Below are 14,510 nucleotides of genomic sequence, written 5' to 3'. Positions count from 1 at the left end.
CTCTCGGTACCTTCATTATTGATACTAGGTTTTATTGTATCAAATCATCATCAGAAACAGGAAATTTTTCAATCAAAGATGTGAATAAACCTATGGCCGTTAGTCCCGCTCTGCACACGCTAAAACGCATACTGAACATCAGGGCCAGATACCGATATATAAAATATTTTGCTAACTTGTGATCCACATTGATAAGTACTGTATGAGTGAAACAGTGAGCTGCTAGGTGAACTACGGTTTACAACCAATATCAGCCTTTCAAGATCATCTTCAAGTACCCGAACGCAAACGAAACAGGATTAAGTCCGATTCCCACGTGTTAACTTTCAGACTCCTGCACGTGGTGTGAAAATCGAAATTTATTATGAAATAAAAGCAATTCACCTATAAAATGTCGGTTGTGTCTACACATTATGAATTTCATACGGATACATAAACCTTGAACATTGTTCATCAGCTAGTACCGACACATTAGTCGCGAGGGAATTCAGCAACTGTATTCCTATTTAAAAATTTATATATTGTTTATTTTCCATCTGAGGTTCAAAAAAAGTGTGCAACTGAAATATAAAAGTAGAAAGTATATATCTTTTAAACTGTTCAGGAGTCTTGTGCATCAGGTTCTGATGCTCTGTTTGCGTTATGTAGAATGGGGATGTATGTATACACAATGAAACTGTAATTGACGCAGATTTGTGACAATCTTAAGTTGTAGTAATAATAACGGTTTTAGTAGGAGATGGTGGTATATGATTCTCGATAAACGAATATTGATCTAATTAAAAACATATATGCAGAGGATTTGACCGTCACATTAGAAGGTACCACGCATTAACTAAACAATTATTTTTGGCCTGTCGCTAACGAAGAAAGAGAAAATATTCACCGCACCAAAGCCCTACCCTGAATATAGCTTCTGAAACCCTTCGCTGGCACGGGTGCGTGGTGATAAGCTCCGCCAAAAGCAATTGCAAAGATTCTTAACGTAAGAAAATACTTCCGTATCTAATATTAATAAAGGTGCAAAGTATGGAGAGCGTACAGTTCAGCACTAGAGAGTGTCGAGACTTTAAATTCTCCGGTTGTCGGTAGCCAGGCCGTACAGGGGTGAGCAACAGCAGCCAAAGGCGCGTCTTGCCTCACAGCGCAGGCGCCAGCGAAAATTTCAACATCGGGACGCACCCCGCACGCTCTGTGACGGGCATCCGGGCCGTAAAACAGCACAACGGAACCCTCAAAGTGGGCTGGAGACGGACGACAACTGGGCCTCTACATAATTTCCGCTAAAAGTCGCGTTTCTTGTTGCTCTCTCTGTTTTAAACGTTTGCAAAGCATTTTCGCGGCGCGCTTAACAAATAAAAGCGATGCGGGTCCGGTTTACAAGTGAACTGACGTTTCACCAACAATTGTGTAATTAGTAAAATGAGGTGCTGGACGGGCTATGAAAATGTGCACAAAGCTTTAGCTGGAAGTAGCTAGTGTCAAATGAGGGACAATCGCAGAGCATTCGCCCTCACCGACGACGGTGAAAATGTGGACGGAACAAAGGAATAAAGAGTTTGTCATGCAGAGACAGAGAACGAAAATACTATAGTTTCCATTTTATATATTCACTGTACACTTTACTGTTTTGGAAACTATCAATGGCATTACAAGTAATTTTTCGTATATTACCTGCAAATGATTATTTCAAGCAAATGTCGCTGTTCTATCGATGCGTGCGATCTCCCACTTATGACTCTGCTTCTGTCCCAAGTATTTGGCTGACTGACAGAAAATAAGATAAAAGAGGAACGCCTTCCCACAGTAAGTTTTCTTTTAGAAACAAGAGGACAATTTCTGTATTGCAGCAAGTCGTGGGCCAAGAAAAGGAAGGTCAAAGTATCCTACAGTTGACATGTACCTGTTGTAAAATTTCCTGCAAAATTACGTAATATTTGTGTTCACAGTAAAGACGAGCATACTTCCTGTTGTAAACCTTACTTAGCTTGGAATGGAAAAAGATGGAGCTGGAATTCGACTATATCCTTTTCAAAGGAATCATCACATATCTCGCTTTGATCGAATCGATGTCGCCGGAAAAACTGAGTACAAGTCCTCCCGGATGGCAGTTTCAGGCCTCGATTCTCCAGTGGGGGTTCAGTGTCTTAATCACTTCGCTACATCTGTCTCGTTCTCCAGTTCCCTTGTTAGCTTTGACACGAGAATGTTGTCGAACCCAAAATTTAGTACATATGCTATGTTTTGCGATAGTTAGTGAATGTTCTGAAGTATTCGAAAACACGTCCACGGATTACATGCAGTTGTTTAAGTAATAGATCGAACTGTTTAAAATCTTTGAGTATTACAAACTTAAGCTTCTTTTTTGACAGGAAAGGGCAAAGAATGAGGCCCACATACACACAAAATTTATCTCTGTAATTAATTCGCGGAACGCAAATACATTCCCGTACGAATAACGAAGGAATTAAAATTACAGGTTACAGCCTATATACTGATTGCGTACAACGACCAGAGGAAACTTACGACAAATTGGTTTCCCTCCTTGCGTTACTACAGTTAACATCTAAATCTGCACGCTGCAAGCAACTGAAAGGCACGGCAGAGATTGCTTCCCACTGTACAACACCTTAGGGTTTCTTCCCATTCCATTCGCGTATGAAACGCGGGAAGAATGCTCAAATGCCTTTATGCGTATTGTGTGTAGTCTAATCTTGTCCCAGTGGGCCGTATGTGCATGATATGGGGCTGCAAAATATTCATAAATTCCTTACTTAATACTATTTACTGATTCTTCGTCGGCACACTTGCGCGGGATAACCGGTGTCTTTCTTCAGACGTCCACCAGTTCAGATTTGTCAGTATTTCCTTGCCGCCCTCATGAATCAAACACCTGCGACCATTCGTGCTGTCCTGTTTTTGTAGACGTTCAATATCCACCGTTAATCATATTTTGTAGGTCCCCCACTTGAGCAATATTCTAGGTTGCAGTAATGGACCCATAAATAAAATGTTACTTCCCGGTGTAACACACAGTTCCTGCCAAGCGCGCAATAAGGAGCCAGAAATAGTCTCGTGTGAATGTTTTATACCTCTCCAATATCATCGTAATTGTAAACAGGACACACAGAGAGATGAAAGGAAGTCAACTGACACAAATCAGTCGCGATGTTGATTATACGGTCTTGCATATATTCACCAGAGTTCACTTATGTAAACCTAATCAGGACGGATAGATTCTTCTGAATGCCGATCCAGTCCTGTGACATGACATGAAATAGTTGTAACTATCTGAAAAGGAATGGTGATTTTATAGCAAACAGCTCATATTTAATAAACAGCATGTAAAATATGCCAACTGTAAGTAAGTGCATCACAGTAAATACGAGCGGTTGGCGATTGTTTTATGTATGCTGTAGTTTAAAGGAATATCTTTTCCGAAACTAAAAAACTGAATTACAGTTCTGCGTACAACACATGTATATTTTTACTGGTCACAGGACCAACTACACCTAGGTACCCGCAAGGAACGTCGCCAATATGTAAAGTTAAATAGATAGATTAAATGATAAATTTCCTTCGCACAGTTTTCGAATAACGGATACGCAATAAATGTCACACTGTAAGGCAAATGAAGAAGCGTACGTACTGATCTACTTCTCCATCACTTCTTCCATATGAGAAACTGATTAAACTAACATAGTACGATCAGAAGAGGTGAGAGATTGCTTCTCGACACGAAATTTATCTTTTTACCGAACCGTTACAATGGGTAAGAATACGGTGGTTGGAGGTATGAATGAAATTAACTCTTCCTTTGCTTAGATCGAGAATACGATCAGCGCAGCATCCAGCAGCACCTATGTCCAGCTCGATAAAAAATGTCTAGCTTAAATCAGCCGTAGAACACCAAATCTTACTTATGGACAGTCGGCTATCGAACCACTGAACGCAGTTTTGTACTTGTGGCCGACCGTTGTGGCCGAGCGGTTCTAGGCGCTTCAGTCTGGAACCGCTACGGTCGCAGGTTCGAATCCTGCCTCGGGCATGGATGTGTGTGATGTCCTTACGTTAGTTAGGTATAAGTAGTTCTAAGTTCTAGGGGACTGATGACCTCAGAAGTTAAGTCCCATAGTGCTTAGAGCCATTTTTGTGTACTTGTGCAAACGACTTCCTGTGTAAATACACGTACGTGAATCACAAGAAAGTTAGAAGTTCTGTTCAGAATATCATAGTAGGTCACACCGACATTGCTTGATGTAACCTCCCAGTCTCAGTCTCTCGCCTACCTCTTCTTTATCACACAATAACACAATCTGTTCATTCTGGCCGGCCGATGTGGCCGAGCGGTTCTAGGCGCTTTAGTCTGGAACCGCACGACCGCTACGGTCGCAGGTTCGAATCTTACCTCGGGCATGGATGTGTGTGATGTCCTTAGGTTTGTTAGGTTTAAGTAGTTCTAAGTTCTAGGGAACTGATGACCTCAGATGTGAAGTCTCTTAATGTTCAGAGCTATTTGAACCATTTTTGTTCATTCTGCGGGTGTATATTTATTACAGTTCTGTTACCTCTTCATTTTGTAATTGTCACACAGCTTTTTTAAGGAAAGTGTGTACTGCATATTTTGTTCTAAAATATTAGAAATTTGAAACAAGAAACAAAAAGGCAGAGATAAAATTCGCATGTGCACTTGAGTTTTGCGATTTATATCCTATTTATTAAAATCATATGTAAATAAATAGTGCCAAGCGGAATTTCCTGTATCACAGTTATTGCCTATTCAAGTTATTGTGTGCTTCTAGAAAAACGGGAACCTCTCACCATCAAGGATATTCGCTGTGCACTTTTACGGAGCGACAAAAGTATATTACTGCTCGTGTTAAATGTGAAGGAAGCTAGCTTCTCCTTGGCGAAGTGTCGTATAGTATTTGACAATCAAAAAGAGGCGCAGTTGGCGGGCACCACTGTACTTTCTTAATGTTGTTTATATTAACATGCACGCTACGCGCTTTGTATCTGCTTTCTTCTCTAGATATGGGAAAGTGTACAATATCATACAAGAAGAAATAGAATATGACGAAACATTAAGTTTTAAGACGACATTCTTAACGCTACTGAATTCAATTGAGACAACAGGAAAACGGATAGTGGCAGTCCAGAACACTGCTGCTGTTATATGGTAAAAGAGCGCTGGTTGGTGCACTTTTTTACTATCCTGTGATGTACTTCAGAAAACGCCTGCTAGTTATGTAAGCCCGCGCTGCAACTCGCCCCGGCACCAGGCAGGCGCCTGAGCCCTCGTCCTCCGTGTTGCAGATGCCGCGCGCCCTCGCCTGGGCCTGGCTGGCAGCCGCCGCTACGCTCACCCTGGCACGACAGGTAAGCAGCAGCAGCAGCAGCAGCTGTCTCTCCTCTGCGAGTGCGATCGCAATCTGACTGACGTTCAAGGCTCTGCGCACACGAACTAGTAACAGCCACAGGTGTTCGCAGAGATCTTTTCAATACACGCACGGAGACATGCCGGCGATAAGCGCGCATTAGTACTGAGTCGGAAGACCAAGTATGGACGTAAGCGAAAGAAAGCTGTGATTACGCTAAATAGTTCAAGCCTGTACTACTATATTAAGATATGTCGTCGTTTAACGTCTTTACCAAGAATCCTGAACAGTACTTCACCATTTTACTTTAACTTTTCACTCGACACTCTAACGTTTGGACTCACAAATGCTATGTATTTCTTAATATATCTAGGGTGGTCCGTTGATCGTGACCGGGCCAAATATCTCACGAAATAAGCGTCAAACGAAATTTGTCTAGCTTGAAGGGGGAAACCAGACGGCGCTATGGTTGGCCCGCTAGATGGCGCTGCCATAGGTCAAACGGTATTTAGGTGCGTTTTTTAAATAGGAACCCCCATTTTTATTACATATTCATGTAGTACGTAAAGAAATATGAATGTTTTAGTTGGACCACTTTTTTCGCTTTGTGATAGATGGCGCTGTAATAGTCACAAACATATAGCTCACAATTTTAGACGAACAGTTGGTAACAGGTAGGTTTTTCAAATTGAAATACAGAACGTAGGTATGTTTCAACATTTTATTTCGGTTGTTCCAATCTGATATATGTAACTTTGTGAACTTATAATTTCTGAGAACGCATGCTATTACAGCGTGATTAAATACCACATTAATGCAATAAATGCTCAAGCTGATGTCCGTCAACGTCAATGCAGTCGGCAATACGTGTAACGACATTCCTCTGAACAGCGAGTAGTTCGCCTTCTGTAATGTTCACACGTGCCATGACAATCCGCTGACGCATGTTGTCAGGCGTTGTCGGTGGATCACGATAGCAAATACAACTTTCCCCACAGAATGACATCCGGGGACGTCAGGTCCGATGAACGTACGGGCCATGGTATGATGCTTCGACGACCAATCCACCTGTCATGAAATATGCTATTCTACACCGCTTCAACCGCACGCGAGCTGTGTGCCGGACATCCACATGTTGGAAGTACATCGCCATTCTGTCATGCAGTGAAACATCTTGTAGTAATATCGGTAGAACATTACGTAGGAAATCAGCATACATTGCACCATTTAGATTGCCATCAATAAAATGGGGGTCAATTATCCTTCCTCCCATAAAGCCGCACCATACATTAACCCGCCAAGATCGCTGATGTTCCACTTGTCGCAGCCATCGTGGATTTTCCATTGCCCAATAGTGCATATTATGCCGGTTTACGTTACCGCTGTTGGTGAATGACGCTTCGTCGCTAAATAGAACGCGTGCAAAAAACCTGTCATCGACCCGTAATTTCTCTTGTGCCCAATGGCAGAACTGTACACGACGTTCAAAGTCGTCGCCATGCAATTCCTGCTGCATAGACATATGGCACTGGTGCTATCGATGTTGATGTAGCATTCTCAACACCAAAGTTTCTGAGATTTCCGATTCTCGCGCAATTTGTCTCCTACTGATGTGTGGAATCCCGCGACAGCAGCTAAAAGACCTACTTGGGCATCATCATTTGTTGCAGGTTGTGGTTGACGTTTCACAAGTGGCTGAACACTTCCTGTTTCCTTAAATAACGTAACTACCCGGCGAAGGCTGCGGACACTTGGATGATGTCATACAAGATACCGAGCAGTATACATAGCACACGCCCGTTGGGCATTTTGATCACAATAGCCATACATCAACACGATATCGACCCTTTTCGCAATTGGTAAACGGTCCATTTGAACACGGGTAATGTATCACGAAGCAAATACCGTCCGCACTGGCGGAATGATACGTGATACCACGTACTTATACGTTTGTGACTATTACACCGCCATCTATCACACAGCGGAAAAAGTGGTCTAACTAAAACATTCATATTTCTCTACGTACTACACGAATATGTAATAAAAATGGGGCTCCTATTTTAAAAGAACGCAGTTGATATCCGTTTGACCTATGGTAGCGCCGTCTAGCGGGCCAACCACAGCGCCATTTGGTTTCCCCCTTCGTTCTTTGTAGTTTTTTCGTTTGATGCTTATTTCGTGAGATATTTGGCCCGTTCACTATCAATGGATCACCCTGTACAAAGATATGTCGTCGTTTAACGTCTTTACCTAGAATTCTGAAAAGTACTAAACCGCTAAGGGTAGAAACTTTAAATTTGCAGAGGGTCTTGATCTTGTACTATAGGCGTCGTTTAAGAAGGTATTTTTCGATATTTCTTCCTTGAGAGGGTGAAATAGGGCATGAAAGGTTTTTTTGAAAATATATCGCTATTAAGGCAATTCTGAAACTAGAGTTACGAAAGTCGGTATTTGGTTTCTCGGTCAGAAATAAAGAAATACATGTTTCGGGATTATTGGAAATTTAATCTATATGCGAGTGAAACAGTTGGTGAAATTTTTGTTGAAAACAAAATATTAAACAACTACTAAAGCATTTTTAAAGCAACAACTATGGAAATTGGTATTTATCTTCTAAATAAATGTGTGTTAGAGGATGAAAGTTTCTATGGAAATATCACCACAAGAATTCAAAAGGCAGGATTCACAACAACCTCCGTCTCTAGCTGCCAAAACTCGTTCTGGACAGAAGTAATTACGGAAAGATCATGCTTCTACATCCTCAATTAGCGTGCAAAGTTTAGAAAATGTTTTAGTTTGCAAACAACATAAAAACTGGATTAAAAAAAAAACAAAAAATCTGTGCGGATCATACAGTCAACGCGAGCGAAACAGTGGGGGCTAAGCTAGTATAATATATAAACATGTATGTAATATATAAAGGAGAAACATTGTTACCAAAAATCTTGAGACGTTCTTGATCAATTAGCTCCAGATTTTCACACGATAATCTAATGGACCGTCTGGCGGGCAAGTATAATGCTATAATGGGTAAAATCTTGACTGATTTACTTCAAATTTTATGTGACACTCTAATCAACATTCGGACGGACATAGGCTATATATTTTTTTCAAACAAGAGTGTACACATTTTCTGTTAAAGCCGACTGAGAGAAAGAAAATACTGTTCTGTGCTCTGCTGTTAAAATGTGCAGTTTGTTCTTTCTCGCGATCAGTTTTAACTACGATAGCATGACATTCAAACAATTAGTCAAACTGTGTTCTCCCATACATAACTTTCTCATTACACATACTTTTAAATAAAAATCTATACACAACAATATCTTGTTTTTTTTTTCTTCCTCGCAGTCCGCTTTCACAGATAATAGGATATCTGTATTTATGGGTCATCAGCTTATACTGTTATAGAATCTGAATTGGCAGTAACATTAAACAAGGTTCAAAATCATAGAGAAAGAGAGGGCGAACGGACAGAGAGGGAGGATGGACAGAGAGGGAGGGAGGAAATTGATAGAAAAGGGGGATGGAGGAGGTGATGGGCAGAAAGAGGATCGGTTGGCTAGTATTAACAGATTTTAATCTTTTATTACTGACACAAGAATTGTACGTTCAGATGAAAGGCCCGTCCATAGGGAGCAAAGCGTTGGCCGGTTAAGGATTTTTCAAGTTTTTAATGGCCACATTCATGCAAAAACACCACTAGAACATAAACACGCACTAGCTTGACAATGACGCTTCCCTGCATCGTCTCTCTCCTGATCTCATTTCACAATAAAACCGAGACAAAACTTATCAAATACTTGATACCATGCGGTTCTTCTTAATCTGACCGTGGTGCTCCTTGCAAGGCGTATCCTATTTCAGGGTATTTCTTCACCTCATCAGTGAACAGTTTCACATCCGATACGGCTTCCTCCACGGCAGTCTGACGACAGCTGCTGCTGGGGCAGCGAACACTGCGAGATCTCTGTGAATCAGCAGTGGTTGGCGAGCGCAATTCTCTCGCTGCGAGTTCGCAGCATCACCACCGTAGTGTGCGTGGCTCCATTGTTCCACGCGTACAGCTAAAACGCGCGAGGAAATGACGCAGCGAGCTCGCGATAATAAATCGCTCGTGTGCGTCGAGCCTAAGGTCCGAATTTGCGGCGTTATCGCGACACGACAGCCGCCACGGCGCTCCATTCTCCATGGCCGCTTTAAAGTATCTCCTAAAAACAACACTCAAAAGCTCTGAAATTCAATATGGCTTGGATCTCTATAGTACCTCGAAGCACGTCAAAAGTCCTAGTTTGCATTGGGGTCGGATGTAAAGGTTGCAATTTTTTTATAGATGTAATTTTTCAGGCTTAGACACTTATATCGCAAAAACAATTCAACTCACTGAAATCCGGTATTTTTCGTTTATTACCAAATAACTCGCTCGGCAACGGACCCCTGCCAAGTTTCACATTACAATTTGTTTGCTATATGTAAGCTTCGGAAAACGAGCCCGCTCGCTATCGTTGCCAACGAATTTAAATCAGTCTACAGTGTCGAACGTTTTCTTATGGGAGACAACATTTTCTTCTCACTTTGTGCCTTTAATTCTCAGTACTCTTCTGCCGTTTCCAGACATGTTCCGTAAATTAATTCTTCTCTTGTTGTCATGATACAGCTTGAATTTTAGAGTGCACTGCACGAGCACTTTTTTTTTTAATGGCGGACCTACTAATAAAATTTAGCCGCCGTTGACCCCCTATAAGTACACCTTTAAAAATTGTTAAGTGCCGTACCTCATCTAAGTTCAAATACAACAGTAAATTTTTCATGATAATGTCATTTATTTCAGATAGGCAAGTGTACGTGAGGATGAGACGGGACAAAAGGCCATCTTTCAGACTGGTCTGGATTTTACGAAAAAATAAAAAATGAGGACACAGTAAATGATATTTTATAAACAGCATTACATAAAGAACAGAGTTACAGCTTTAAGAACATAACTTCGACACAAAATTCTAAGGGAATTATTTCGTTTCTTCAACTTGTCCTACGCGGTATTGATCAATATTTGAGTCTATTCCTGTATTTAGTTTTTGCGTAATTGTGCTTAGTACACAGTTTTTCGTATAAGTAGGAAGCGACAATTGGTATCACAGTTCATAACGTTCTCTCACCTCATGTACGACAATGATAAAATAAAGAATGAAAGATTGGTACTGTTTTGTTCAAAAATGGTTCAAATGGCTCTGAGCACCATGGGACTCAACTTCTGAGGTCATAAGTCCCCAAGAACTTAGAACTACTTAAACCTAACTAACCTAAGGACATTACACACATCCATGCCCGAGGCAGGATTCGAAACTGCGACCGTAGCGGTCGTGCATTCCAGACTGAAGTGCCTAGAACCGCTCGGCCACACCGGCCGGCTGTGGTTGTGTGTGTTGTGACACTCAGAAATTGCTAATTCCATACTCTGCTGCCTGCAGGGCATCTGATTAAGAAACAGAGCGAATAGCGAATTTATACAACGTAACAGTGTCTACAGACTGAAGATTAATCACTGCAACTGTACCTCCACAATCGAAGTTGGGTCAGCTCCTGTTTTTGTTATCTACTATCACATATACAAGAACCAAAATTAGATCTTTCCCCATTCGATGCAAGTATTACGATCAAGCCCAATGGGGAAAGCTGAACACTTGACAATGTAAACAACACTTTCTTGAAAATTAATTTTGGATCCTCTGTAAATGGCCTATCACTGAAAATCACTGAAATTACATAAAACACACTATGCGCTATTCAGCATTGCACAAGGTCTCACCAAACCGTTTGAAATAAGGGATTAGGAAAACCGATATATGATACAGAATATTCTAAATTCTTAGGTGTTTATATTGATGTGAACTTTAACTGCGAGTCACGTGTTGCATCTCATCTTACACGTCTATGCGCTAAAACTGTGGGGTCACGAATAACATCAGATTCTAGAAATCATGACGTCGAAAAAATTAGCTTCTCATATCATTAACTAATGTATTGTGGCGTCATGCTTTGGGATAATCAGTCATTCAGGAAGAAAGTGTTTGTTATTGAGAAGTATGTAATAAGTATAATGTGTTTTGTCCACTATAGAACTTATAATAGTTCTTTAAAGAGTCCGGCATATTGAATTCACATTCATAGTCCATTAGATTAGATTAACACTTGTTCATAGATAATGAAGACGACACTTCATAATGATGTGGTATGTGTCAGTTTAACAACAGGTTTCTTTCATGTCAAATAAAATAAAAATAGATTTTTTTAATAACTGTAATATTACTAATTTATATCTAAAAATTAATCTGTTGTGGAGGAGTTGTCATTCAGAAATTGTTTTCATTTGTTTTTAAAATACGTTGATTGGCTGCCTGTCAGACTTTTGATGCTATTTGGTAAGTTCGCATAGTGTTATAGCTATGCACATCGCGTGTGCTTTTGAAGTGGGATACGTTATTAACAACAAGTTTAATAAGTGAAATTAATATATATGTATATATATTAGTGTGAAGTTATTGTGAATATCCCTAGTTCCTTAAATAAATGTCTGATCTTAGGTGGTCTCCTGCTACTATTCTGATTGCAGGCTTTTGTGTAATGAATATATTTTTCCTTTATGATGAATTACCCTAAATATGATTCCATACGAAAGCAGAGAATGAAAACAGGCACAGAAAGCTAATTTATGGATACTTTTATCGACCAAATTTACAGTAACCCTAATAGTGTAAGTACCTGAAAAACGCTTCAGTAGATGACTATTGTGTTTCTTCTAGTTCGATCTCTCATCAGTGCACACACCAAAAATTATGAATATTCTCCCTTTGTTACAGACTGCCGTTCAAAGTTTATATTTACCGATGATGTTGTGCCATTTACTATCCTGTGTTTGCAGAGAACCATTTAATACATTTCCAAAAGACAACTAATTCTTGTTAGTTGGGTGTGATCACTATATTTGTATCATTATCAAAGAGGAGTAGCTTTGCCTCTTCGTGAATAGGTTGTGGCAAGTCATAAATATATATGACGAACAATAGGGGACCCAAGATCGAACAATGACATCCCATTCTTGATGCCTTCCCTAGTTTGAGGACTTTGCTGTTTTTGCACATTATATGAACTTTTTATTCAACCTTCTGCACCCTTCCAGTTAAATAAGAATTAAGTCATTTGTGCACTGTCACACTCGCACTACAATACGTAAGCTTATATAGGAGAAATCCATGATTTACACAATCAAAAGCAGTTGGGAGAACACAAAAAATTCCATTGGGTGATGTCCGGTTCTTCAGAGCATTTAATATTTGAGCAGTGAAAGCATATAAAGCGTGTTTTTACTTAAAAAACCTTTTTGAAAGCCAAAATGACATTTTGTTAGAACTTTATTTTTTAAAAACACGTGAAGCTGCTCTTGAATGCATTACTTTTTCAAGAATTTTGGATAAAGCTGGCAGCAGTGAGACTGGGCGATAGTTGTTGGCAACAGAGCTATCCTATTTTTACAAAATGATAATTTCCTAATTTCAGAAGCAGACGTGGGTATAATTTTAATTTTATTATATTGCATAGGAATTCTCTGTTCCATATATAAAGCCTTGCCTTTTCTAGAGAACACTTGGGTCCTAGTTTCTCCACAGCTTTTCAAGATGGTTATTAGAAATATTTTCAACTTCTGACTTTTTTCCACATAAACTTTTCACTCACTTTGACTGTAGTACAGTCTTTCTGTGCCTTGTTTCCCTTAAACCAACATTCTGTATTATTTTAATTTTATTGTCAGAGGTGCTAATCTCGGACACAATAAATACACTTCTGAACTTTTTAACCACTTTTCTTAGTAAGGCACAGTAGTTTTCATAATATTTGACTCTTTCTTAGATGCATTTCCCTTTTCCGTTTACAAGATTTTTATCCGTTTAGTAAAGCATGACTCTTCGCGCGCTTGCTTACTATTATAGCTGAATGTTTTATTAGGGAAACTGTTTTCAAATATGTATCATGAAATAGTTTTAAATTAACATCAGCTTCGCAGTACACCTTATCGCAATCTAATTGCTGCCAGCTTTCCCTAAAATTTCCAATCGCTAAATTGTTAAATGAACACATCATTTTGGAGGACTGCTTGGCGTTACTGCATGAAGCTATGTTTATACTGTAACTAGCTGTGCATCATGATCAGAAAGACCATTCTCAAAAGAGTAATTGTTTATTTTATGATATTTATCTTGGCCTATGAAAACAGTATCTAGAAGTGTGCTGGTTGTGGGTATTACTGGAGTAATAATTCAAGGCCATTCTTACTCTCAAGAGTGTCAATAAATCTACATTGAAATATCCACAAATAATAATTTGCATCCCTCTTTCTTACAGGACAACAAAATTTCAAGTCACTCCCTTATTAAGCCGCACGGGATTAGCCGAGCGGTCTAGGCGCTGCAGTCATGGACTGTGCGGTTGATCCCGGCGGAGGTTCGAGTCCTCCCTCGGGAATGAGTTTGTGTGTTTGTCCTTAGGATAATTTAGGTTAAGTAGTATGTAAGCTTAGGGACTGATGACCTTAGCAGTTAAGTCCCATAAGATTTCACACACATTTGAACATTTGACAACAACAGCAACATTCGTAAACATAATACCATAAGGAGAAATATTTACACTATCCATCACTTGGCATTAGTGTCGCACGGAAGAGCGAGGTATTCACCCGTAACAAATCTTTTGACCATTGGCACATGGATGTAAAGGATTTAATGCATAAATGTCCGTCCCAATAACTAAGTGGTCAGCGAGACGGATTGCCGTTCTACGGGCCCGGGTTCGATTCCCGGGTAAGTCGGAGATTTTTCTCCGCTCAGGGACTGGGCGTTGTGCTGTCTTCCTCATCATTTCATCCCCATCCGACGCGCAGGTCGCCCAATGTAGCGCCGAATGTAATAAGAACTGCACCAAGGCGGCCGGACCTGCCCCGCAAGGGGCCTCCCGGCCAATGACGCCAAACGCTCATTTCCATTTCCAATGCATACATAAATTCAAACACAACCTGAAGTCTATATTATCGACAGCGCCCTTCTGTTTGAACACCAGAATTCAATGTAAGTGGGAAAGAAATAC

The 14,510-nt window shown here is 40.2% G+C and overlaps 2 protein-coding genes across 5 annotated transcripts in view; one reads left to right on the top strand and one right to left on the bottom strand.

Annotated features, from left to right (window-relative positions):
• The window catches only part of LOC126172942 (COMM domain-containing protein 4), a 551,734-nt gene that overhangs the window by 151,051 nt on the left and 386,173 nt on the right, over positions 1-14,510 (bottom strand). The gene's annotated exons all lie outside the window — the stretch shown is intronic.
• LOC126173780 (uncharacterized) overlaps positions 1-14,510 on the top strand; it is a 66,628-nt gene that overhangs the window by 1,495 nt on the left and 50,623 nt on the right. Inside the window, exon 2 of the mRNA XM_049920987.1 lies at positions 5,317-5,379. Coding sequence (XP_049776944.1) covers positions 5,317-5,379 — 63 coding nt within the window. The remainder of the gene's footprint in view (positions 1-5,316; positions 5,380-14,510) is intronic.

The sequence above is a fragment of the Schistocerca cancellata genome, chromosome 1, assembly GCF_023864275.1.
Source record: "Schistocerca cancellata isolate TAMUIC-IGC-003103 chromosome 1, iqSchCanc2.1, whole genome shotgun sequence".
In the NCBI taxonomy this organism is placed as follows: Eukaryota; Metazoa; Arthropoda; class Insecta; order Orthoptera; family Acrididae; genus Schistocerca; species Schistocerca cancellata.
This window is presented reverse-complemented; position numbering and strand designations above follow the sequence as displayed.